At 34.8% G+C, this 27,661-nt stretch overlaps 1 protein-coding gene across 2 annotated transcripts in view; it reads left to right on the forward strand.

Moving 5' to 3' along the window:
• Nucleotides 1-27,661, forward strand: part of LOC120432606 (RNA-binding protein Musashi homolog Rbp6) — a 1,179,690-nt gene that overhangs the window by 999,982 nt on the left and 152,047 nt on the right. For both annotated transcript variants that reach the window (XM_052709473.1, XM_052709474.1), the window contains exon 8: nt 27,038-27,086. In XM_052709473.1, the coding sequence (XP_052565433.1) occupies nt 27,038-27,086 (49 nt within the window). The remainder of the gene's footprint in view (nt 1-27,037; nt 27,087-27,661) is intronic.

Below are 27,661 nucleotides of genomic sequence, written 5' to 3' on the forward strand. Positions count from 1 at the left end.
CCCAGTTCCCACTCACGAAACGGACATCACTCGATGATGATGGATGAACCGCGAGGAGTGCGATTTTTTTTCTAGGTTGACGAATCCTTTGAAGAGTGTTCGAAAATCGTGGATTTGTGGGTAATGGGACACCGTCGTGTGTGTGTGTATGTGTGTGTGTTTTTGGTGCACTCACTGTTTTGAGGGATGTAATTTTAAGCTGGATTGACGGGGACTTTCAAAATGGATTTTGGCGGTGGGGACCGGGCGCAAATCGTGCCCGAAAATGACAGAATATCGGGTTGATTGGCTAGCTGACGGGAGCGAAATGTGGTAGCTGATTGACGGGGGACACGGGGTGGCTAATCAAAGAGTTTGGAATTGGATGGATTTGAAAATGGATGCGTTTCGAAATGGTTGAAATCGTTGATTAGAGAGATGTACGGGAATGTGATATCAGATTTTTAGAACATTAAATTATCCTAATTTTGGTTCTCTCTATCAAAAACTAACATTAATTACATGCAAAACTACGAATACGTATCTCGTTATTTAGCTTTACTCTCTATTTAATCTCAAACATTGAATAACTCACTTCAAAGCAAACCCAACCACAAATCAGCATGTCCTGCCAGGCATATCAGTGCCAGTTCAACCACAACCCAACTGCTCAGCTCCAATTCCCAATTGCCAGATCCTTAAACGATTTTCAACCCCCACCCCCGCTTCTAACCGATATTCCAAAAAACTAAAGAGAAACCAAACCTAACCTCACTTCCGGTCTGCCCCTTCTCCAAAACAGATAGTTAAAAGGACTCTAATTTCCAAGAGCGAAATTCAAGAAAACCAACTCCACCTTGTCCACTTGTCCGAGATTGGACCCATGGGGGTCGTCAGCTCAGACGAAAAGGCACCACAAAAACCTCAATTTCAATAAATGTCAGATGCACAGCTCCGGTGTCTGCACTTTGAGGTCCCAATTTCCCACACTCTCGAGAAACAACTGAGGAAGACGAAAATGTCCCCACAAATGATGGGCTCTCTCTCTCTCCTCAGACACACTTTGTCTTCTTGAACATTTCTTTTGTCGGTGGAAAAATGTTCAACTTTCGTCCATCTTTTGAGCGTTGGCTTTTCCGGGAGGAGCACCACAGTGATGTGGTGACTTTCCGGACGAGTTGGAATTGAAAAATGTACACCTTAATTGAGGTGGGTAAAGTTTTCCCCTGACACGAAAAAAAAACCCTCACCGAGAAAAGTTTAATGAATGAGAGCGAATTTAATTGAAATGCGCGCTCGCGAAAAAAGTGGGGGAAAAAATGGGGGTGGAATTTTTCAACCCGACTTTTTTTGCGCAGACACATAGTTAATATTTTCCGAGCGTTGCATTGTCGCAATTGTCACTGCTGACCACTGCTGGCAGTGTGCTGGCAGAGTTCGCTTTATTAAGTTTAATGGCGGGGACTTTTTAAATAAAATTGCATCAAGGCCATAATTAAGGACGGGGCCTTTGTTTCGGCGGGCACAATGAGAGTGGAACCCAGATTGACCATTTTCTTGCTGGGTTTTTGGCTCGGAATCAAGACATTTTCTGTGTGTGGAAATGACCAAAAAAAAATCATTTCTGCAAGTAACAGACCAAATTTTCGCTCACTTACTGTCAGTCTCATTACCATCAACTTTAATGAAGTAACTCAAAATTTATTGCAAAAAACAGGTTATTATAGCGATTGGTAACAAAGGTCTACCGCGCATGCATACATTCAGGCGCAATAAATTGCATAACCGCTCCCGAAAATTTCCACACACAGCTCGGTGAGCAGATTGATTAGTCCATCCTTCGTCCGGTTATGTAATCCGGATAAAAAGTAACCAAGTGATTCATCCAAAGTTAACCTGGCACAAAAAATAAACCTCCACGTTACTGACTTATTTTCCCCCGATCGGCACCTGGGGTTTTCTCGAAAACAGTTTTTTTGTTTTGGTTGAGCTCAACTTTTGCAATCACTGCCGGGAGGCAAACTAGAATGAACCACTCTTCTAGGGGAAAAAAGTAGAGCAAAAAAGTGAAACCACTTCTTTTTTCTACGTCATGCTTTAGATGAAATCTGGAGGGTTTGAAAAGGAAAGTGCATTTTTAATAGTTTTGAAAATGAAATCTGATTTTTTTTTTATTTGCACTAAATCTTAAACCAATTTCAAGGAAACAATGCTCTGAATAAAAATACTTATCAAGAACCAAATTTTATGAAAACACTTCTTAAAAAATGGTTAACTCATACTCAATTTTATAAAAAAAAATCATTAGAATAAACTTTTAAAACAGTTTAAACTGTCTTTTTTTGTAAATCACCATCATCAGAAGTTTAAAGATGTCCTCTATCAAAATCTGATATATTTTATATTGCAGCTATTTTTTTTTCTTCATTTAACTCCACAATTTGTCAAGCAATTTGTTTAGCATTTTTTTTAAATTTAATTCAATTCAATTCACTGACATGTAAACATGTCAACTATGGTTTACACTATAATTCATTTGGATGTAATTGAATATTCTAACAATGAATGTGGAAAATTTAGAAAAAGCATCTGGATTTGCTAAGGAAAAGGATAGAAATAAAAAAGGCATATAATTAGATCACAGTTTGTTTGGTCTCTTGATGTCGAAGCTTTTTTTTTCAATTTAATTGGCTGATAAAGTCCATGTTTTATTTTTCAAAAAATATTACGAAATGTGCAATCTATTGAAGGAGCAGCACTGTTATCAAGTATGAAACAAAAATCTGCTTTTCTATTTTTCTGTTTCTTGTTTTACAAGGGATTTTTACACATTTAATTCTTGTTTAAAAGAAGCAAATTTTAATTTTATTTATTTAACAAGGTTGTTTTAATATTTAAATTTATAAAAAAATAACTTTAACATAACTTTATTTGATTCAACTCTAAACAATTATACAAACTATAAATTTATATAAAACAATTATCAATTCAACTAAAAATAAATAATAAATAAAATTTGAAAATTGTCTATGCAAAACCTTAAAAATGCATTATGTTTCTGGTCAGATTAAAAAATATTAGAAAAACCATCAAAACAATATACATTTCTTGAAATAATCAACAACGAAAAAAGGACAGTGAATGTTATTTAAAAAAATCATGTGATATATCAGCGCTTGATTGAAATGCTTGAAAAATTATAATATTAAAAAGAAAATAAATTCCCCAATTCAAAACAAACTTAAATAAACTAGTTTTTAAAGCACCAACTAACAAAAATATTTTTTCTTATACGGTTTTGAAAAGAAAAATTGCAAAATAACATTGATTTTTAAATAAAATTTTCATGATTTTCTCTGTAATAGAAGATTTGAAGATTTTCTTTTTTTTTATTTTTCGGCTATTTTCAGTCACTTATAATTGAAATACTTATTGTAAAATCATAAAAGGCTGGTGTAAATGTTATTTAAAGTTTTTGCCCTCCAGGAAAAAAAATTAAAGAAACCATTTATTTTTTTCAAATTTAAAGCCATACTTTCAAAAAATTGATTTGAAGGGTATCGCAATTTTCATGGTACTGTCACAATTTTGCAAAATATTATTGAATTATAAATTGTTATCGTGAAGTTTCACGTATTTTGTCCAATTTGCGGCTCCTAAATTCAAAATTTTATATAATATTATAAAGCATTTTATTAGTTTAAATAATCGCTATACAATGAATTGATATATTATGTATATTTGTATTGATTTCAAAACATTTAAAGAATTGATCTTCAATATTTTGCTACTTTTTTTTGGTTTCTAATTTGCTGGGGAAGTTTTGTAGGGGACAGAGAGCAACACACAAAATAAGTTTTCAAAATAGATGATGAAAAGTTCTACTTTTCAGCATTGAAACGGATGCTGAAAAGATGAACTTTTCTGCACTTGTTTCGAAAAGTAATTATTTCCAACATTTTTTATTTGAACGATTAATTGACAACATGTATGAACATTTGACATATAATTTCACACAAGAGAGTTTTACGGAATTGCAAAAAAAAATGTATGGAACTCGTTTTAAAACTTGATTTTTTCAGCCCACGTCGTATTTATCCAACTCGGTGAACCTCGTTAGATAAATTTACGACAAGTGCTGAAAAAATCTTCTTTTTGCAACTTGTTGCATAAGATACTATTGTTTGATTTAAAGAAGGATAAGTGCATTATGAATTTCTATTTCAAAATAAATAAATTGGCAAATACTTTTGTTTTTTTTTTATTCAAGATTTACGATCCATAAAACATTCTTACAGATTAAAAAAAACTGAGTCTCACTCGCTTCAATTTTGCATTTATAGAGAATTCAAATCAAATGTAACACACTTGTATGTCAAACTTCGTAAAAAATCATGATTTGTTTAACTCTTGAGGTCATTGACACATATTTTTAAACCCTTGGGTGTGTGTGGTCCAATCCAATACTCGCTAACCAGTAGCGATATTATGGGAAAGTATAGTTAGTATCAGACTTTGTATATGCCGAATGCTGGTATAACTTATCTCAGTCTCATATTTTTAAAACCTTTGTTCAAAAAAAAATATTTCACAAAATCTAGAAGCAAAATTAATAAAATCGATTAAAATCTTGAAACTTTCTTTTACAAAATGGAAACAAATGCTGGTAAATAAATTCCAATACGTACTGCTATGTTTATTTTCCCATTTTCAGTCAAATAAGAGAGAACCAAATTTAATGGATTTCACGCATTCCGTAAAACCTTGAAAATTCACAAACTTAGTTACTGGGCTAAGTGTCAAAATTGGTATTATGTCACATCATGGTTGTTAAAATATCAAAATATCAGCTCTCAGCAACTACAATTATCCCGCCTGAATATTCATGCCTCAAATACAACTGCTCTTCTCTCCTTATTGAAACTCTCAGCGCCGAACATAGCCGAACACGTTTTCGTGTTTACACACTCGCGATTGACATTTCCCTTTTCTCTCTCATTCCCGCTTCCACGATCATCCTACCGCAACAGCGTTTAACCACAAAAGCCGCCACAAAACCAATTTCGCAAACGCAGTTTAACGGGACGTCATGCGTGGTCGGCTCCTAATCGCCATCTCGCGTGCTTTCATTGCAGTTTTCGGAGAGATTGAGAGACTCAGCGGTGAGAGCGCAGAGTCGAGGAAAAGGGAAGGAGTGTTAGAGAGAGAATGCCATCGCTGTGGGAATCACGAGACACAAGAAGAGATCTCACAAGCTATAGTGAAGGTCGCTATACTCTCGGATATTTTTGGTGCAGAGATAATCAATTGATAGCTTTGCTATCACTCATTTGCAACACTGGTCACAATGTTTACAAACATTGATTGTCAGACAAAAGCGAACTTGCTTCCCGCACACGCAAATCAATCAGCAGAAGTTTTTTTGTTAATCTCACAGTTAGCACGACTTAAGTGCAATTGTTTTGTTTACAAACATTGTTCATCTACGAAAAGTGACAGGTCATTTTCAGAGGTGGAATGTTACACCTGCAAATGTCTTACTGTCTCATCGAATAATCCAAATGATGATTTTTTGAACCTCCTTTTACCGATATTTCGTGCGTGAGAGAGGAAAGCTCTCTTTCGCATTTCTCTCTCATGAAGTCTCTTCGTTGAAACTTTGTTGATGAAGACTTAGCTTAGTTTAGCTCTCACTGAAAGTGTCATAATTTGAAAGAGGTAATAACCAAGATACGGTTGGGATGAAAGACATTAAATGATCAGAATAGATCAAAGTCTATGTTATCAATTCAAAAGTGAAATGTCAGAAGCCATTTTTTCTGGAATTATTGTGTGGAAGAGTCAGTTAAACTATTTCGAAAAATTGAACCACCCTATCACAAACAACCTGCTCGCCTTGTTTACTGCACGAAATATGCCCTCAAACTGGCCAACTATTTATCCACTTTTTTGTCCCGATCCACAAAATCACCCGTTCGTCCTTGCGTCGATCCTTGTTCCGAAATATCTTGCACTTTTTTTTCTCCACCTACCCGGGGTTAGGGTCAGTCAAAAAAGCCACCATAATCAAGCCAGCCGGAGCTTGGTTGTTTTCCCTTGCATAGTTTGGTGCGGTCTTCGCCGAAGAAGAAGAATGTTGCCCCGCGGTTTTGGGGGTATTTTTTAAGCTTGCTTGTTTTTCTGTCGGATTTGCTGCTGCTGCTCCGGACGGCCATTAATGGCCGAGCGGAAAGTATTAATATTGTTTGCTTCACTCACGGGGAGGGGGAAGGTGGACCAACCAGGATTGATACCCCTAAAAGTATGCTTTACGCCTGAAGTTATGCTTCGGTGTAAATTGGATCGGTTTCCATAGGATTTTTTTTTCTTTTTTAGAAAATAATTGATTTTCAACACTCTTCAGGTGAGATTCACCTAAAGGGGAGGTAGAAAACTGCCATAATTGTGATTGGTCATCATAACAAATTTTAATGTCTTCCTCAGCTAGGCATCCGAGATTTATACCCCACAATTTTTAGAGGCTTCCAAGGTGTGGTCGCGCAGCGGCCAGAGGAATAAAATTACGGAAGGTAATAATAATTTCATCATCCATCAGTGCCTTTTCCCCCTGTGCAAGGTGGATGTAGCAGGACATTAAAATAATTCAATTAGAGATGTTTATTTCCATCGTTTGCTTACAAATGACGAACACTTCGGGGTGGACCTTTAAGATTGGGGAAAGGTTGGGGAGGGGAAATTTATGAGGTCACTTAAGGAGCAAGCCGTATGTTTTTTTTCTGCTTTGCACCTGATTTTATTGTGATTGCAGCTGGACGGCTTTTTTTTTTGCTTCGTTTGTTTATTTTTTCATGCTCCGGGGTCGGATATTTACAGCTCAATTTGAAGGATTACGGTGAGCTGTAAAACCGAACACAAACAGTTGCAATTGGTGCTGACAGTTGCCATAAATTTCAATTGAAATAATCGCTTTTCAAGGTATTAGGCTAAGACGATTAACTGAAATCGGATAATGAAATGATGTTTTTTTTTGTTCTCAAATAGTTTTGACTTCAATTCCAAACGATCTCTTCAATCGCTCAAGTTCGAACAAAGATGAAACACTTTCAGCACTTCTCAAGTGCCCCCAGGGAGACCAACTTCTTCGAAGGGAAAACCTCCCCCCATCAAGCCAGACAAAGCAAAAACAACGTGAAAAGCAATAAAACAAAGTTCACACTTTTCCAACCCAAAGCACTATAATTTACGCATTCTCGTTCGTTTCGGTGTGTGTGTTTAGTTTTATTCCACCCATCGCTCACTCTCGGGGAAGGTTCAGTCGATTGCCCAGGCTTCAACTCGCAGTCTGCTCCCGAGGAGGAAAATTCCATTAACGACAGTTTTTCCTCCACTTTTCCCACCTTCAAGTGGCTCGCCATCTCGCTCGCACAGCAACAATAGATTCAATATTCTTTATTGTCTTGCTGCTACTTTTTTTTTGCTCGGCTTCCATTTCCGTTTTCCTTACTCAAGCAACTTACTCCTTAACTAACTTGCTGCTGCTTTTCTCGCAACTTAAATGGCTTTTCTCGGAAAAATTCACACACATCAGTTCAGCAGGAGAGAGGAAAACAATCGAGCAGCTTTCAACATCGAGGACCATCCCAGCCCGTTTTCCATCAATGACGATGATGATGTTGCTGCTACTGCTGGAGGGGGAGGGAGATCGAAATAGGAAAATAAAAGTGACGATAGCTTCTTGATTGCAGTTCTCCGTCCACGGGAAAAAGTTACTCCACATTCTCGAGAAAAGAAAGGTGTTGAAGCACCCAGGATTCGCTTGGAAAACTCCTGCTGGAAAAAGGAAAATCTCAACCTGAGCCAAAGAAAACAGACACGGTGGCCAACGTAAACAATAAGTAGAAACTTTAAACACTGTTGTGTCTACAGGAAGTAGCAACCCCCAGTAGTTGTGGCACTTGGTAAAGTTTGGGTTTAACTGAGGTGAAAACGAGCTCAAGCTAGTTGAATTGTTTTTAAAGAGTTTGAATAACTTCTTTAAAAATCAAGATCCCAAAAGTCTTCACCAATCTTCAAATACAACTTCCCCCCAGCAAAAGCTGGCGCAGGTGACATTTGAATGCAAATGTTGTTTTTAATTCCGGACGGCTACTCCCAAGACGAATGTCCTTCGTTCCAGAAACCAGCCAATCCAAAAGACAAAGAATCCGTCCCCCCTCCCCCACCACTACGTTGTTTCTACCACTGCAAGTAATACATCTTGGTCCGGGCGCAATCCAGAGCAGCAAGAATCACACCCTCTGGGGAGCTATTTATTTGTTTCTTCCAAGCATCCCCCTCCCCTTCTCACCATTTCCCACCAGCAAGCGACAATTTTCCCACAACCCCACCCGCCTTCAAAGTTTCCCATTCAAATTGGATCCGATTGTCGGGTTCGATTTCCAGTGCCACGCGAGGGTGAGAATCACTTTATTCAACTGGGACCGGCGTCCGACGTTCGCAGACGTCTTCAGACGTCTTGCTCGATTTTCCCCTCACAGCGACTTCGTCGGTCGCGTTCGAAGATGGAAAATTTATTTCCTTCTTGCGAAACTTTAATTTTGCGCCCGCTTGGAGGCGATGCGATCCGAACGCCCGGTTTTGCTTTATTGATCCGATTGATATATTGATAGCGAATCGTGACTTATTTGCCGGATTGTGTGGTGTTTCACCCCCGGCGCGAGATCGAGCGATAGCGTGCGATTCGAGCTGGGGGAGGTGATGGTTTTAGGGCGAATTTTGTGAAGGATTCTAGACTAAAAGACGTCATCAGACGCCTCAGATGTCTCAAACGTCTTAAACGTCATCAGTTGTCTCAGACGTCGTCAGACGTCTCTTATGTCAGTAGATGTCAGTCAGATATCTCAAGCTTTGACGAGCGTCTCAGGTGGCAGTAAACGTCCAAGATGTCACAATTTGTCTTAGACGTCCTCAGACATCTCATCTGTCAGTATAAACCTCAGATATTGCCAGACGTCTCAAATTGTTGGTTTTTATAGGCTTTTCTCAGTTCTTGAATTTCTAGAATTTCATATTTTTTTTAAATTCCTTGAATTTCTTGAATTTCTTGATTTTTTTTAAATTTCTTGAATCTCTTGAATTTCTTGAATTTTTTGAATTTTTTAAATTTCTTGAATTTCTTGAATTTCTTGAATTTCTTGAATTTCTTGAATTTCTTAAATTTCTTAAATTTCTTGAATTTCTTGAAATTCTTAAATTTCTTGAATTTTTCTTAAATTTCTTGAATTTCTTGAATTTCTTAAATTTCTTGAATTTCTTGAATTTCTTGAATCTCTTGAATTTCTTGAATTTCTTGAATTTCTTGAATTTCTTGAATTTCTTGAATTTCTTGAATTTCTTGAATTTCATAAATTTCTTAAATTTCTTGAATTTCTTGAATTTCTTGAATTTCTTGAATTTCTTGAATTTCTTGAAATTCTTGAATTTCTTGAATTTCTTAAATTTCTTGAATTTCTTGAATTTCTTGAATTTCTTGAATTTCTTGAATTTCTTGAATTTCTTGAATTTCTTGAATTTCTTGAATTTCTTGAATTTCTTGAATTTCTTGAATTTCTTGAATTTCTTGAATTTCTTGAATTTCTTGAATTTCTTGAATTTCTTGAATTTCTTGAATTTCTTGAATTTCTGGAATTTCTTGAATTTCTTGAATTTCTTGAATTTTTTGAATTTCTTGAATTTCTTGAATTTCTTGAATTTTTTGAATTTCTTGAATTTCTTGATTTTCTTGAATTTCTGGAATTTCTTGAATTTCTTGAATTTCTTGAATTTCTTGAATTTCTTGAATTTCTAGAATTTCTTGAATTTCTTGAATTTCTTGAATTTCTTGAATTTCTTGAATTTCTTGAATTACTTAAATTTCTTGAATTTCTTGAATTTCTTAAATTTCTTGAATTTCTTGAATTTCTTGAATTTCTTAAATTTCTTGAATTTCTTGAAATTCTTAAATTTCTTGAATTTTTCTTAAATTTCTTGAATTTCTTGAATTTTTTAAATTTCTTGAATTTCTTGAATTTCTTGAATTTCTTGAATTTCTTGAATTTCTTGAATTTCTTGAATTTCTTGAATTTCTTGAATTTTTTGAATTTCTTGAATTTCTTGAATTTTTTGAATTTTTTAAATTTCTTGAATTCCTTGAATTTTTTGAATTTCTTGAATTTCTTGAATTTCTTGAATTTCTTGAATTTCTTGAATTTCTTGAATTTCTTAAAATTCTTGAATTTCTTGAATTTCTTGAATTTCTTGAAATTCTTGAATTTCTTGAATTTCTTGAATTTCTTGAATTTCTTGAATTTCTTAATTTTCTTCGATTTCTTTATTTTCTCGATTTTTTCTATACACAACACATGCTTGTAAAAAAATAAGTCCTTTTAATAAAGTACGCTTGAATTATTGTTGAATGTTCGCAAACTGTTGTCAGACGTCACAAAAAAAGATGATGATTTCAGCTAAAATTGAACTGTCAACTCAACAGACGAGATATCAGAAAATAAATTCATCAAAAGATTCAGATAATAGTAGATATTACCAATTTTCTTGATTTTTTATAGACGCCTGAGTCGTAAACAGATGCCTCAGAGTCAGCAATCATTTTTGAATTCAACAATCTTCTCATTTGTAGATTTCAACAGATCTTTCAAACTTCCGAAAATTAGCATCAAATGATGATACAAACTTGAAAATTTTAGTTAGCGTCTCAGCAACCAACAGTTTTCTCAGATGCCAGAAAACGTTCCAACTATCATAAGGCGTCTCATATGTTAGAAAATGCTTAGGAAAACTTGGAGTTCATCAGAACTCAGGAGACGTGTCAAAATTAAGAGATGACTTTGATTTCTACATACGTCTTAGCTGGCAGCAGGGTTACCAGGTAAAAATAACATAAAATATGGCTTAATGCTGATTAAATCTAAATTAAATCTGACAAGTAAAAATACACAAGTTAAGATTTGGAGAGATGGAATGTGATCAATTTGTTAAAAAAAATCGATCATTTTCAGATTTCTCTGTAAACCTGGCAACGCTGGCTGACAGTAAGCGTCTCATATAGGAATAATTGTCATAGATGCCAGCAAACGTCTTAACTGTCAGTAGACGTTCGACGGACAAATATCAAAAAAACTACTCAGCTGTCAGCAATCATCTTAAATGTCAACAGACGTTTCGATTGTAAGCAGACGCCTCAAATATCAGAAATCGTCTTAAATGTCATCAGACGTTTGAGACGTCTGAAAACGTCTTAAATAAGTCAAAATGATTAATTCTCGACAAACTTGACTGTTTTAAGCATTTTGAATTAAAATTTCGAAACCTCACTTTTCTCGGGTCGAAAAATCGCTCCACTTTTACGAGCTTTCCCCGGTTGCTGTCAGCGCAGCGCGTCGATGGTGGGAAAAATTACACCCCCACTCCGAGAAGGTTCATTTCGAAGCTGATGTACATTCGTCTCAGACTCTGCGGAGTGCCGTCGCCGCCGCGGGGTGCACGTCAAGGGGAAAGAAAGTTGAAAATTTGCATATTGAAAGGCGCAGCTCTCGCGTGATTCAAGGAATGTTTTATTTGTGAGAAATCTTTTATCTTCAGATGTTTTTTTCGGGTGGGAATGGCAAACAGGCTGAGATCGATATTGGATACTTTTGTTCTCTCGGGGGGTTTTGGAGGGGAATTTCGCTATTGTGTTTTGTTTTGGGGGAAAAGTTTGCTTTCTTTAGATTCCCTTGGAAGATATTTGTTTGGTTTTTTGGTTCGATTCTCCGCAGAGATATCAAAGATTAGGTGGGATTGATGTCGGTTCTGTAACGAACCGGGGTATGATTCTGTTTAAACATCGATTTTCTGGAACACACATGAATTTCAAGGAGATTTTTGTACCATTTCGTTGAAATTTTCAGATAACTTACAGAAAGTCTGCAATCTCCCCCTCTCAAACTCAAATTAATCACCCAGCTGTCCTCAAATCCCAACTCACTCGTTTGCCGATTACAACTTCCGCCGAAAAAAAAGGACGGCGATCATCTGCTTCCGGTCCCATCCCATAGCTCAGCTCGTCAGGGGCCTCAGAAGAAGACGCCGCTTTCGCGCTTCGCCGCGCGCTGCCACCAAAAGTGCCAAGATTGCGATCGAAAATCAACAAGTTTCACCATAAATCTTAATCCCGCCGCTCGGGTTGTCTCTGCTCGACTTCTGGGGGCGGTGGTGGGGGGAAATTTTCCAACCAAAACGGAAAAACAAAGCTCAGCCACCCATTAGGGGAAAAAGCTTTCTTTTCGCTCTGTCTCACCCCCTCCAAAATAGGCCTGTGTGTAATGACAAATAAATTTTAACTGCAAATGACACAAACCGGAAAATTTATCTGTTTTTCCCCGTTTTGTGTTTTTTTTTTCTCGATTGGATCACTCCCCACCCCTCGCCGGAAGTTGGTTGTTTAGTGGCTATTTATTCTTTTCGGCCACGTTGCCAAAAATTGGCCGAGGCCTCACCCCCGGAAGTCATTATTCAACCCCTTTCTGCTGGCACCAAGTGAGGTTCCAGACTGCTGCTGCTGCTGCCACTAATGTGTCTCATTTTTCATTCCACTGTTTGTGGTTCTTAGTTGGATCTTTCAGAATAGAATTAGATAAAAAAAATTACAATTTACGAAATCTTTTTTTTTGCCTACTTTCAGGCGTTTGAACATAAGCTTTTCTTCAAAAGTGTTATATTTTCCGAACATCCTTCAACAAATTGCATCCAATTACAGCACAAATTGAATCAAATTGACTCACTTGACTTGTCCGCGGTGGCTCCTCTACCCCACGAAATGAATCATTTCAAAATTCATGCTTAAAACTAATGTCGCCCGTGTCTTGCCCAGGTCGTCCGGACACTAACTGGATGTCATTTTTTTTTTCAACTCTTTCGGTGCAGCGTTTTCCCCTTTCTTATGTGCAGTTTTCCTGCCTGATGTGAGTGTGTAACAGCTGAAAGAGCTCAACGCGATGCTGCTGCTGCTGCCGCTGCACATGGAGATAAATTTCCCCACTCATAATAGACTCAAGCATTACAGACGGACGGACGGACGATGGAACCCTGGTGGAACACGTGTGCTGCTGCAGCTAGTGTTCTGCACCTTGCTGGAAAAGTACAGTTGGTTGAATGAAAATTTTGAAATTTTTTCGGTTGAAATGTTTTTCTTGATTTCCTACCAAAACTATAATGAAATCATCAAAAGATCTAAGAACATGTTGATTAAGATGAAAATGACATTTGTTTTTTTTCACGCGTTTTTCTCGTTTTCATAAAAATGCATATCAGACAAATTTGTTTTTAAGGTAGTAAGGCCGTTGCAAATATTTAAAAAAATGATGTCGCCCTCCCCTTCAAAATTGGTCTGAAAAATCAGAGGGGAAAACAAATATTTTCCAAAAATTTCCATGAAGATAGAAGTTTAATCAACTAAAAACAATCTAAAATGCATTTTTTAGCATTGATAATCATATTTAGCATATTTGAGCTTGTTTACAAATGGTTTGAATTTTTATGAAATTCCAATGTACAGCACCGCAAAAAAAAATATTTTTCGTAAAAAATAAAATTTTCGTCAATACTTAGATATTTTGGAAACTAATGATGGCAAAACAACTGGACAGGTGTATCATGCATTTTAAAACACTTTTTTCATTAAAATATTGAAACCATGGCCCTTTATTTCAATTTTCATACTTATTTTAGTTTTTTGCCCCTCCCCCTCCCTTCTCAATTTTGGTCAGATTCGAAGGACATAAACTTCAAAAAATATTTGCAACGGCCTAAAGTTGAAAAATAAATTTCAAACAATTTCCTGATTTTTTTTAAATGTGTAATTCATCAAGCCATTATCTACACAAACTGGAAATGGATTTGATTTTTATTTTATTATTTGACAAAGAAGTCATTTTGTGTCATTGGTTCACCCATACAATTCTCCATTCATTTTTTTTACAAAAATGGTACGTAAATATTTGCGAAAATCTGTTACTTTTGAAGAAATTTTCTGATCGATTTGGTGTCTTAGGCAAAGTTGTAAGTATTAATGGGAACTATTTGAAAATGTAATTACACAGATTTTTTTTGCTGATTTTTAATAATATTTTTTTTACAAAAAATCAAAGTCTCATAATCCGTATTTTAATATTTTTGAAATATTTGGATATGATTTAGGGGACAAAACTGCAACTTTTAAGCCATAGAGAAGTAGAACAAAAAAATTGCCGCCGAGCTAAGATTTTTTAATTATTTTTTTTTACACCGAAATCTAAGTATTTTTTTTACTTTAGTTTTTCGTGCATATTAGCAATCGAAAAGTACTTTACAGATTATTTTGATAAAGTGTATCGCTTTCAAAATATAAGCTAGCTTAATTTTAACTGAAAATTCCTGTTTTTCGATTTTTTAAAATAGTGTCCATAAAAGTCCATGACTAAGAATATTTTCAAAAAAAAAATCAGACAATTTACAATAAAATTGCCTCAGAGACAATAAAGATTCAACTACTGGTTGCTGAAACACAGCGAATAAAAGAAAAAGACAAGAAAATTTATATTTTTTTAGTCTCATATAAACATTCCTACATTTTCTTATGTCTAATTTTCAATTTAAAAAAAATGAAATTTTATGATCCTTCGAAAACAAAATGTTTAGAAAAGTTTTATAATTAAGAATATTATTTAAAAAGGCCAAAACTTTCAATATAATGCCGATTATTGTCATTTTTTATTCAAAACTGTTCGTTCTTAAAATATTCTACCAACATTTTGATAATAACTAATAAAATCACCAATTTTTTATAATCGTTTCTTATATTTATTAGTTATTTTTTCTTATGAAAATATACATATTTTTTTAAATTTTAATATGAATAACATTTGGACAGGAATAACAAAAATCAATGATATTCATTTTTAAAAGAGTGATTGCCGCAAAATGATTTGTTGAATAGAAAAGTTAAATATGAAATATGTGTTGATTTTATTCTGATTTTTTTTGTTTTTAAATTGTTCTTACCTAAACTAACAACATTGCCGAAGATTGATTAGAAACTCCATTCTTAAGATATAAAATTATTTAGATATTTGTTTGGGCCCAATTTATTCGGCATGGATATTTTTTTGGATGAATTATTGAAGTAAAATTACCCATTTGGTCAAAACACAGTTTTTAGCCAAGTCAAAAACAGAGAGTTGTTGAAATCCCTTAAAATGATGAAGAGTTTATACACCTTTTGATGCCAAAAATTGTGTCCGGAATTTCGCTTGTTTCGATATTTTCTACTGTTACCTGAAAATAATTAAATAAAAAAATTTAAGCAAAAAAATATTTTTGAGGTATAATTTCAAAAAAATATATAGTAAAGTGCGCATAAAAGCAACAATTGCCAATGTAAAACCTTATTCTGTTTATATTTATGTTCTGTGAACCAAATTTCAATATTTTTAAGGGATAAAAAATTTCCTCAAAGTTTGCATTTTTGGTCAACTATGATTTAAAAAAAAGTAAAGTACATTAAAGAGTTCAGAGCAAAATCTTAATTTTTTGCTAAATTTTATTCCTAAATGCGTTGAATAGCATTTGGTCACTGTGAGCTCATTTGAAAATATTTAATTTTTCTCAAGTTTAACCCTTTAAAAATTGTTGTGTGAAATAATTTCGGATATTTTTCTGAAATTGAAGTTTGAAAAAACAATCAACTATTAAATTTTGTCAAAATCAAATTTTTAAAATTTAAACATTTTCATGTTAATAAGCAGCCAAATTGATAAAAAAATAATAAAACAGCCAAATTGAAAAAAAAAATAATACAATAATTCCTCTAAACCAATTTGCAAAAAGTTGTGAAAAATTAAGAATTATAATAAACTGTTTTTTTTATAAAAAAAAAAATCAAAAATAAGATTACTTAATCAATTTTTTATGTGTTTGGAAGTTGCTTAGGATGTTTTAACAAAATAGTCCATTTTTTGTAGTAGGGATTTGCTTACCATAAATTAAAGACAGAATCATTCAAAAATAATTGTACTTGTCAAATTGAAAAATTCGGTAATCTGTAAAACAACTAAAAAAAAAACAAATTGTAATTTATGTTTCGTTTATCGATTTGTTGATCAGTCCAATATTTGTTGAAAATTCACGCTTTCGGATTGTAAAACAAGTTTCAAACCGGTTTGATCGTAAATACATGAATAAGATATATTTTAAAAATCAATATTTGCTTCAATTTTATCTCATTTTAATGTAAAATAAGTATGAAGAAAGATAATTTTAACTCTCATAAAACTAACTTCGACTTTTTCAAACGCACCTGACTGTAAACCCCACCAAAACTCCCACCAGCCCAGCACGGCTGAGTGACTGAGTGAAAGGATGAAGGTTGCAAATTTCCGGTTTCGTAGAGCTGGCAGCACTGCCGCGCTGGTGGCAGGGAAAATTTAAATCCTTCTCATCCGGTATTTTAGGTCCGACATGAGCTCTTCAGAGAAGGTAGTTGTAGCAGCTAAAAAAAATGGTGGCATTTGTGAGCTACCGGTTTTAGTTTTTTTGCTGGTCTGAAAAGTGGAGCTCATTTTTGCCTATAAATTTGCCACTGTTACTTGTCCGGTGGTACTTTGTAGGAATGTGATGACGCAAGGGCTGTTTGGGAGATTTAGAGCGGAGGAGATTGTTGAGTCCATGGGTATGAAATTTTAAGTTGCTTGAAGTTTGGTGGAAGTTCTTGAAATCTTCTATACAGAGCTTGAAAATAAGTAAAGCTTGCAGTTCCCCTTTAGTATTTGATTAACGACCAACCCAGCGCTCGGGACCTATTTCCCCATTTTCCTGCCATCATAACCCAAATGTCAACGGCAACGATATCTCGGACAACACTGTTGCTGGCTGAGGAGAATCCTCCTCGAATCGCCCCAGTATCTGGAAACTCACATAACCTCATCTCATAATGGCCCGCGAGACCGGCTTTTACGATAGTTTTTTATGTTTAATTATCGTTCTTTGGGTGGCGATAAAATTCGTCCCAACCCCAAAAGCTGCTGCTGCTGCTGCGTTTTAGTGTCAGTCCGCTCATCTGCGCCATTAAAGACATCTCGCGAGTGGGTGAGTTTTAAGGGGGGTAGCAGGGATGTTCAGAATTGAGTCTGATTTTTTTAAACTCTTTAATTTCCTTAATTAAGCCGAGTTGCACGGGGATTGACCTTCTGGATTTGAAATTCTTCCTAAATTCCTTGAAATTCATCCCTGATCGTCAGACCAGTTGTCCAACCTTTTGGGAGACCTCCACAGATAGTTGCCTCGTGATTTAGATAAAAAAAAGAAGTATTGAAGACCTTCCACGAGACTGACCCCCCTGACCAGAACCGTCACAGCCTGCCGGACAATCTCGTGGAGTCCCACAAAACGTTCCGCAATTATCAGACTATAATCTTCCACTGACCCATAAATTCGTTTTTATACCCCCCACGAAACCCGTTGGTCGTCGAAAAGTGTCGTCATCCCGAGATGTGAGTGCGAGGGTGACCGTTTTGGGGACGCCAGGACGCTGCACCCGGGTTGCCGCCGGCAACTGACTGTTCCATAGATTGTTTCTACACAAGGTTGGGGAAAGAAAATCGAAAAGTTTCGTGAAATACCGTCCACTGGGGTGAGTTTAACTTCGTTCCGATTCGATTTGCTCGTCCTCGCTTATCGAAAGGTTGCCCACGGGCGGCCTGCTCCGGAACTCCGAAGCTCGGCCAAAGCCAAGTCACAGCGCCAAACCGCAAGAGAGATCAACCTCTTTTATGAAGCGCCGGGATATTGGACCTCCGGGCGGCCGAAGCGATATTTTAATCCGTTCGTTGCGTTTTTCCCCCGGTTTCCGAGGACGACCTGGAGATTATAAGCTTTCACCGCTGAGACCTGTGTGGGAGCGCGAGCAGTTGCTCTGCCCGGCGGGTCCAAAACCACGTGGATCGAAATAAAACTATGAGCTTTTTAGCGAAATTTGCCCCGGCCCCCGAGTTTCCGATAGCAATCTTGCCTTCTTCACGTGTTGCAGCGCGGTAGTCGGTCCTGCGGGCACTCCGCTGCTGCAACGACTATCTCCAGAAGTGGAATGCTGGGAATGCTGCTGCCGCTAGAACCGATGATGGCGTTCGCTTTTGCCGATAAGTGGAAGGCAATCTATTCAATTACTCATGCTCCGAAGGAGATGATTGGAGTTTTAAAGTACACGCGGGTTCAGGTTCTTGTAGATTTTTTTTTTTTTTTGCTTTTTTAAGGTACGGAAAAGTGTTTTTTTTTTCAATTCAGTTTATGTTTTTGAAAACATGAATGTTGCAAAAAGATTTGGCCTACAATTTTAATTTTGGTTTTGATTTTGATTTTGAAACACATTTTGCATTATTTTTTCGTCTTTGCAAATTTTCATACAATGTTGTAAGCTAATCGTACAAAAATGCTGTCTAAATTTTCAGAAATCTGTATCTTTGGAAATTTTTATTTGAAGTTGTTAATATTAACGGTGCACATCAACCAGAGTCTCTTGCAAGAAGATTTTTGTTATCAGCAATTCAGAATTTCTTAAAATAAGAAAACTCACGATTTATTTTATCTTATTTTCCTTTAAAAAATGTCTTCAAAAGGATTTTTGAGACAGCTTGACTATTATTATAATAAAATTATTTCAGGATTGGGACCTTAAATGCGACAAATTTAGTTGAAGAAAACAAGCTGTTGTCCCTGGATAAATTTACCCGTTACTTCTCTAAAAAAATTATACGCTCCTTTTAAATGAACTTATAAATAAAAAAAAATCACAAAACTTACAACACTTGATGACATTGGGTGACAATGATAGGATTTCAATTTATTTTTGGAATATTTTCCAACTGGTAAGGTTTTTCTCAAGATTGTTATTTTTAAAACATGTACTGGGGTAGGCCACACAAAGTCCATGCACTATTTTTGAGAAAAAGTTTTTTCAATAATGTTTAGGAAAAAAGCTACGTTAAAAATTCTTTGTTAAAATTCCAGGGTGACTTTGATAGTCATAGTTTTTATTCTTGTCAAAATCAGATTTAAGGTGTTCAAACATTTTCACGTCAAATGTACTAGTGATGGTTGCCAATATAATTTTTAAGAAAAAAAATCATTGTTTATACTGAGTTAACTAAGTTTTTAAGCTTTTTAACAAAATAAATACAAATTTTAGGTAAAATTGTTTAAAAGTTGGAATATTCCCTAAAATTTGTTAAATATAGTAATGTTCATAAAATATCGATTTCTATTGCATTTTATACTTGATTAGAAGCATGAATCACAATTTTTCACAATTTATATAAAATTTGTTCAACTGAAATTGTCTATAATTTGGAGATTTTTTTAAAATTATGTTTCAAATTATTTATTATTTGTTTCACATTATTTATTATTTACAAACTTATTTTACCTTCGCCTAGTGAAAAATTGTCCAAAGAATCCGAAAATGCATTCCGTTTTCCGATTCAAAATCATGTTCATTGAGAAAATCATGACACTTTGACAAGTTTGAAATATTGCCAATCATCAACATTTTCTTAATTAAAGTTACTCTTCATTTTGCGGACAAATCTCAAACCTATCAAAGTCACCCCGTTTTACGGTAATGCAAATGCAGCCAAAAAAATGACTTGAATTGGAGGAATTCAGAATTACAATGTAATTAAAATAATTGCAATTTTTTTTATTCTGGTTCCAAAATTTTAATAAATTGTAATAAATGATTGTTTAAGACGAGATCATGTTTGACCGCCTTTGAAAAAAAATTATGAAAAATCTTTAATATATTTTGAAAAGGTTTTTGTTATGCTGAGATACACTGGCTTAAAATAATAATGATAATAAGGCCGTAGCTAATATTTTTCAAAGTTTTTGTCTCTTGACTCTTGCCAAAGTCGAGGAGGAAGCAAAAAATAAATAAATTTCAAGCCATGGTTTTAATATTTCAATCAAAATATTTCTGTAAAATACATTTTCGTAAGTACTCTAATGTTTTGTAATCATTTGTTAATAAAATAAACTTTGAAATGAAGATTTTTTTGTGAATAAGGCTAGTAAAAACTTCATTTAAAGTTAATGGATATCCTAACAATGGATTTGCCAAGAGTAGGAAACATTATTGCAGCATCTATTAGACTAATTTTGAAAGTCAAAAAAATATGTTTTTTATGTTTTTTTTTGGCTTTAACCATATTGCAAATTTTACATCCAGCTCACTTTTTAGAAGCTGTAATTGAAATTTCTCAGCCAAACAGAAAACACTCACAAAATTAAAGGAAAATTTAAAAATCTGGAAATTCATTTACTTTTGGTATTTTATATCGTTTTTTTTATATTTTGGGATAATTACACAATTTTTGTTTTGGAAATTTCGCTACAAGTCCCAATCGGTTATTTTTTTAATATGAAAATTTGTTGTTTTTGTCAAAAAATATCATTTCAGACATTTAACGTTGAACAAAAACGAATAAACCATGATGTTTACGAATAAATCATTTTTGTGAAAAAAAAAATCAAATCAAAGGATAGTAGGCAAATGAAAAAGTTTTTTTTTGCATATTTTGAAATATTGAAACAGTTACAAAGTTGTGATGAAAATAACAAAATAATATTTGCGTAAAAACTTAACTTTTAAGAAAATCTTGATATTTCAAATCGGTTATAATTGGTAGAAAATATTTTAAAATCATTTTTTTAAATTAGTGCTAAAATGAACTTTTCAGCACACTTAATTTTGGTGGCAATAAGTAAGCCTTTTTGTCAGCATGGAATGTATCGTATATTTATTTAACGAGGATAACTGAGTTGGAAAAATACGAAGAGTGCTATAAAAAAGTGCTCGAATACATTTTTTTTTGCATTCCTAGAACAAACCCTTTTAATTTGATTTTCAATTTTCGATACAAGTGCTGAAAAGTTGAACTTTTCGATACAAACAAGAAAAATTGAAATAACAGGCCATAATCGCAACATTTGAATGAAAACAGTGTTTTAAAATGCATTTTACAATAGTTCAGTTGTTTGCATTTATAGTTTTCAATAAATTGTAAGATTTGACGAAAACAAAATTTTGAGCGAAAACAATGTTTTTGCGATACGTTCAATGAAAATAAAAAAAAAAATCACAAGTTTTTTTAATAAATCAAAACATGCTAAAAATGCTTTTCAACGCAAGAGAATTCATTTTAAATTGATTTCAGCTTCAATTTACATTGGAATTTTGAAAAGTTTTTCGAGCAAAATATCAAGGGGGTGAAACTTTAAAAAATATTTGTTCCGGCCTAATTTAATCATGATTTTTTGATTAAATGTTGGCACAGATATAAAACACAAAATATAAAAAAAAACGTTCAAAATTAGCTCTAATTTTTCTACTTACTAGTCTCTTAAGAGACAGCATGTCCTCTCCCTAAAATTAACCTCCACACCCAAAAGTGTCTTAACAAAATTATTTTTTACTAACAAGAATTTCCTCCCTTCCCACTAGTCCTGAACTAGCAATGAAAATCAAGTAAAAAGCATGCATTTTCTTCCGGAATTTTCCCCCTCTCCCTCTCTTAAGAGGGTGCGCACCGATTTGCGTGTGGCTCTTTCCCAGGAAAAAAAAAGCTGCACTTATAGTGTCAGGGGAGTGTCTTTTTGCTGCTGTTTCGATTTTCCGAGAAGCTTTTCTTGCATGATAAAGTGAGGGAAAATCTCCTCCAAACACTCCTCCCTAATGGAATGTTGATTCTTTCTGCTCGACGTCTACTGCTTCATCGAAAGGGAAAAAAGCTTCCTGATGGTGCTGCTGTGTCGTTCGCAGAAGGAACCCCGAGTCCCTTGAGTCAGTAATTGAGTATTATGTGAGGGGTGCAGCAATAACGAGCTGAAAGGAGCTTTGAGGAAGATGTTGCACACGAGCTTCAATTGATGCAAATCGTTTGAAGAGTTTAATTTTACTTGGAAATGCTTAAAGTCGGAGATCAAAAACAAAAATAAAAGATCTTCTTCAAAACCCAAGTTGGTTGGTTAAGGTTGCCACAAGAATAAAACTGCTCTTCCACCGGAGATGAGCCAACTTTTCCGATTGAATCGGTTTTCCAATGTTGAGGTTTTTCCGTATTTCCCCTGGGGTTATCTGCTTCAGACCGCCTTACGGCGAGCAGCCGGTAATTATTACGATACACTTGCGCTTCTACTCTGTTGCTTCCAACTTGCGGCGAAAGGAATGAGAAAAAAAAGCTCAGACACCTTTTCCTTTGACTTTGTCGACGAAGAAAAGTATTTTAATTTAAAGATTATCTCGTGGCTTCCGAGGTCGTCCGTGCACTTCCGGGGCCCCGATCTGGCGGCTTGTGTAATTATTGTGTGTTTCTCAAACACTTGCCACCCCCCTTTTTTAAAAGGGTGAGGAAGGAGGGGGGGGAGTTCAAAACGAGTTCCGACCTCCCGAAAAAACCGCGCCCACCACTTCAAAGAAAAGTTGGTCCTCCCAGCAAAAGCTCGTTTGCGCCTGAATGTATGTGAAGGAGTTGTGCTGTGTTTTTCGACGGAGGTTTTTCTGGTTCATTGCTGCCGTCGTCGTCATCGGGCTGGAAAAGTTTGCCCACGCCACTCAACCCAGTTTTTCCCCTCGAGTAACCGGAAAAGTTCGACACGGGGCGAAGAAACCGTTTCGTTTCCGTCTCATAGGAGGAGCGAAAAAGGGAAAAGGAGCCCGAATGTGTTTTAAAGATGTTTTTTGATGATCGTCTTTTTCGCATAATTAGAAAACTTTTATTATTTATGAAATCACTTTGGGGATATGCTTTACGAGCTGGCAGTGACTGAAACAATAGTTTGAAGATTGACTATGGGGCACGTGTCAGAATTGGAGAATAAACTCTTAACTTTTTTGGTTTGACGAACATAACCTTCTCCTTTCAAAGTAACGTCTGATTAAGACGTTTATGAAACTTTTATGTTAAAAAACACTGTTCTGGAAACATACAAAGTTTTGATAGAAAATAAAAAAAAACTGATTCCATCTTCTGGATTGGTCAATATTGTGCAGACAAGAACCGCAAAAACGCAACGTTATTTCACAACACTTTTCATCGATCCACCTAGAAGGAACCCCCAAACCTCACTGAAACAAAGCACAGAGTTCACGCAACAGAGCGTGAAAGCTTTCATGTTTTGACACACGTCATATCCGCACAGACTCGTTGAGGATTGTTGCGCGGCCAAAGATTTAACCATCGTAAAACTTTACACCAGAAAGCTCTCCCCTGCACACCACAACTGGGTGAAACTTTTTCCAACACCCCACCCTGTAAGTCGTCTGACAGAACGAAAAACGAATGAAATAACACTCATCTATCGCGGTGGATTAAGCAAGCGGAGCAGAATATAACAAGCATCAGACAGACTCCACGTCGCATTTCAACACCACCCCCCACCGTGGGCACCCCTCGGCTAGAAAGACTCCACTTTTTTAACATTCGAAAGGCCAGCAGTAGGAGGTGGAGGGAAAGCTCGCGAAAATATGGTTGAGATCAGCAAACTCGTAATAAAACTCAAGTGCAACGAGGAACGTTCTGGCTCAAGAATCACAGTAAGAAAAGTGTGAGAAAAAAAATAAAAATTTAAAATTTTAAAATTACCAAATTCTATACATGAATTTTTTTTTATTTAAACTCATCTGAAACCCAACTAATATCTTCAAAAATTCAAAAGCGTAGTTCAAAATATCAAAATAATTTTGATGCTTATTCCGATAAAAAATTACCTGTATTTATCTGTACAACCTTATTTTTTCAGTAAATGGAGATTAATTTTCTCTTAAATACAAACCAACTTGAACTTTCTGATTCAACCCCACCAGATTATAATTTTTAACTGTTCTACTTCCGAGTGAGCTACATCGCCTTCACAAGTTGGACGGTCCATGACCCGAGCGAAAAAGGATCAAATTTGATGTTATAAATAAGAAAATTTACTGAAAATTTAATTATTTAAAACACAATGTTTTGTTTAGTTCAAAATTAAAAGTCTTTATGTTTATTATAACTGGCATTTATAAACGCAGATTTTTTTTAAATAAATTTAGAACAATTCTTTCTTTTATTTCTAGGTTTAAGTCTTATTTTCAAAACAAAATTCAAATTTAGGTATTATGAAATATCTGCCAAAAATTCAATAGAAACCATAACGATACCAAATCTAAAAAAAAAATAACTAACTATCATTTTTAGATATTAATTACACTTGATTAATTTGATCATTATTTTAATCTGTTTTTTACTAAATCCAAAAAATAAAATAAAAAATATTAAAAAATCAGAGCCTCATTTTTATATTTTTCTTTTCTAAAATTAAGTGTAAAACATGTATTTATTCATTGAAAATTCTCTCTTTGCACAAAAGAAATACTTTGAATAAACTGAAATTGATTTAACAAATTACAATGATAAATTGAAATTGCATTATCTAGTTTCGATCTACATTTTGGTGAGAGCTAATTAATTTAATATGGCTTAATTAACTTAAAATGAATTCAAATTGAAATGAGCTGAATTTTTTTTCTGAATTTTCCTGATTGGTTTTGCTCCATGCATTTAAATTACATTTTAAAGGAATATGTTTAACTTTAATTCAGTTAGCTATTTAAAAGCACTTGGGAAGATTTGGTTTTCAGCAAGGCCGTTACAAATATTTGTTAAATTCATCTTTCCAATTTTCCTAAAACTTTTCTAATTTAATCAAACTTTTAAATATTAATATTTTTAAAAGCATCAAAAAAAAAATTTCATTGAAAACAGTGCAATTAATTAGAAGAAATTTCCATACTTTATTTATTTTATTTATTTATTTTTTTGGCAACATAGAAAAAATGGTAATATTCATGCTGACAGATTTTGTGTCGAAAAAATGTTTAACATTTTATCAGAAACTGGTGAATTTTCATCGGGTTCACATTTTACGCTTCATTTAGGTAAAATTACTCAAAAAAGAGGTGATATTCAACAAACCAAAATTCAACTTTTTTTTTTTGCTGTGAACATAAAAAGTTAATAAAATTGTGGATATACAAATCACTTTAAATTTTTAATTGCAAATTAACTGAACAGATAAGGCCATAAATCAACTTTTTTTTTTTCATTCAAAAGCATGGCATGATATTTTTTAGCGTGTTTTATTTTTGCTCAGAACAGAGAGACATAGACTTCAAAAAATATTTGCAGCGACCATTTTTTGATTTAAGATACTTGTTTTTCAATACCAGATCAAAATTATTTCAATTCACGCTCAATAATAAGAATGTTTTTTTAATTATACTGAATATTTGTTTATATTTAATATTTTAAGGTTATTTCAAATCTTGTCATAGGATTTTCTGTCTTGTTAAATGGCCCTTGTTAAATTTCAAGCTTAATTTTCAATATTTGAAAACATGAAGTATCAGTAAATACTCAAAAACTTATTACACTACAACTGATAAATAAGGCAAAATTTTTTAAAAATGTTTGTATGTTTTTACTCTTTTCTTGATTTTCCGTCCAAAAATTCAAAATGTTCAAGAAGTTGAATTTGTACTTTTTGACTTAAAATCGAAAAAATAAACTTTAAAAAATATTTTCCATGAACTCGATACCGTCACCTGGGGCGAATCGGGACTACAGTCTGAATAGGGACAGAAATTTTTAGAGCACTTAAAAACTTGAAATTTGGAAAACGATGCACTATTTCAGATGTTCTGTGTCTGTTCTATCCGAAACTATTAAAAAATATTCAAATATTGTACACTAACAAGGCTTATACTTAATTTTTTATTTTTTTTATTTTTTTTTCAAAACAAATATTATTTCTAAAATTCCTGTAAATTTTTCCAATCAAAACTATTTGTTGAGAAATTGTTACAGAAAATTAAAAAAAATATATAGAAGGTTGATGTCAGTAAACGCTTCACTTTCATCAAGGTATGATAGATTTGGGTTTCCCTGAACATGCTCAAAACGACTGAATTGAAATTTATTGAATTTCCTGTCAGTACATAAAATTGTTAATTTTGGACAAAAATGGTATAGAATAGAGTTTATACCCGAAATTAATAATTTTATTTAATGGCAGGGAATTTACTAAAATTTGATTTTGTCGATTGAAGCGTATTTCGAGAGCCCAAATCTATCATAGCTTGATGGAACTGATGCGTTTACTGACATCAATATTATTTTTTTGGATTTTTTGTTGGTATTCTGTACCAATTTCCCAACATGAAATTTTGAACTGAAAAAAATATAGGAATTGATGTAATGTATTTTTAGTTTCATTAAATACATTTTGCCTAAATATAAATTGACACTTCCACCACCTCAGGGCCCCCAACTCAAGTGAATTGTGCTGCCGCTGCCGGTTTCGCTTGACGTCCTCAAGAGTTCTGCTGCTGGTTGCTCTCCCAGGGCACTTGTGACGGTGGTCCGCGCGGGGATCTTAAAGTTCATAATCCCAAAACTTGGCCATAAAGAAGCCGAGAATATGTCAGAACTATTGCTGGCTGCCCGGTCGGGTCCACACTTCTGCTGGTGGGTGTAAAATGTGGAAAGTTTCTCTCAATGGCTTGGCTTCTCTGCTGGCGCGTTCCGTCAACTTTGCGTTACGGTCAACTAGGGGGGGTGAGGAGGTAGTTGAAGAAAGCTTCAAGATGGGAAATCTCAGCTTCTCGTTTTATTTTCATAAGTGTGGTGGCGGCTGCCTGTATCTCGGAGCAGAAAAAGTTGAAGATCTGGAAAATTTATGGAATTCTTACCTGCTCGAGACGCTGCAGCAGCGCTGCTGCTGTTGGAGAAATTTTTAAGCTCCCCACCTCCCTCATAAGTCCCGTGTTCCCTATCGTGTTGGACACGAAAGGTAACAAGGCGGTAAACTTGTCCCGGGACCGTTGACCCCCAACTCAAGCAAGCGACCAAGTTTGAACTGTTTGTTTAACTTTGTTCTTTTTTTTTTCTTCTCGTTACAGATTGAGGATGCCATGCTGATGTTCGACAAACAAACCAACCGACACAGAGGTAAGTCCAGCTGATGCCTTGTTAGTTTGAATTTTCCCTCCTGGGGGGCAGGCAGATTGATCTTGGTGGGAATGACTAAGGGGATGCACGGTTTACAGTTGTTGAGAGGGCAGCCAATTTGGGTTGACTTTGAAGAGGTGCAATTTGCAATAAATTTATTTCTCTGCTCTGTTTTTGAAGTCAGTTTTAGACTATCCCATAATTTCGATTCAATTAAACCAGTTTTGGGAAGTTAATCGCAAAAATCTAGTGAAAAAATTCCATAGATCTTAATTTTATAAAACGTCACTGAATCGAAAAACTAATACAAAAGGTTTAATCTCGTCAAAAACAATACAATGGCACGATAAATGTCACCACCATTATCCAATCAACTCCCTGCCACATTGTGTCCTTTCTCAAAAACAGCTCACCCGTGTGAGCAACTGCAACAAAACCCGAGACAGCTGAAAAGCTACTAATTAGTGTGATCTGCACCATCCCCACAACTCCAACTCAACAGCTTTGTCCAGTCCACCTGTCCCGGTTCGCCGGACCAAACGACAATCTCTCCGCAATTGTCCGGACTGATTTTC

This window comes from Culex pipiens, chromosome 3 (assembly GCF_016801865.2).
Source record: "Culex pipiens pallens isolate TS chromosome 3, TS_CPP_V2, whole genome shotgun sequence".
Taxonomy (NCBI): Eukaryota; Metazoa; Arthropoda; class Insecta; order Diptera; family Culicidae; genus Culex; species Culex pipiens.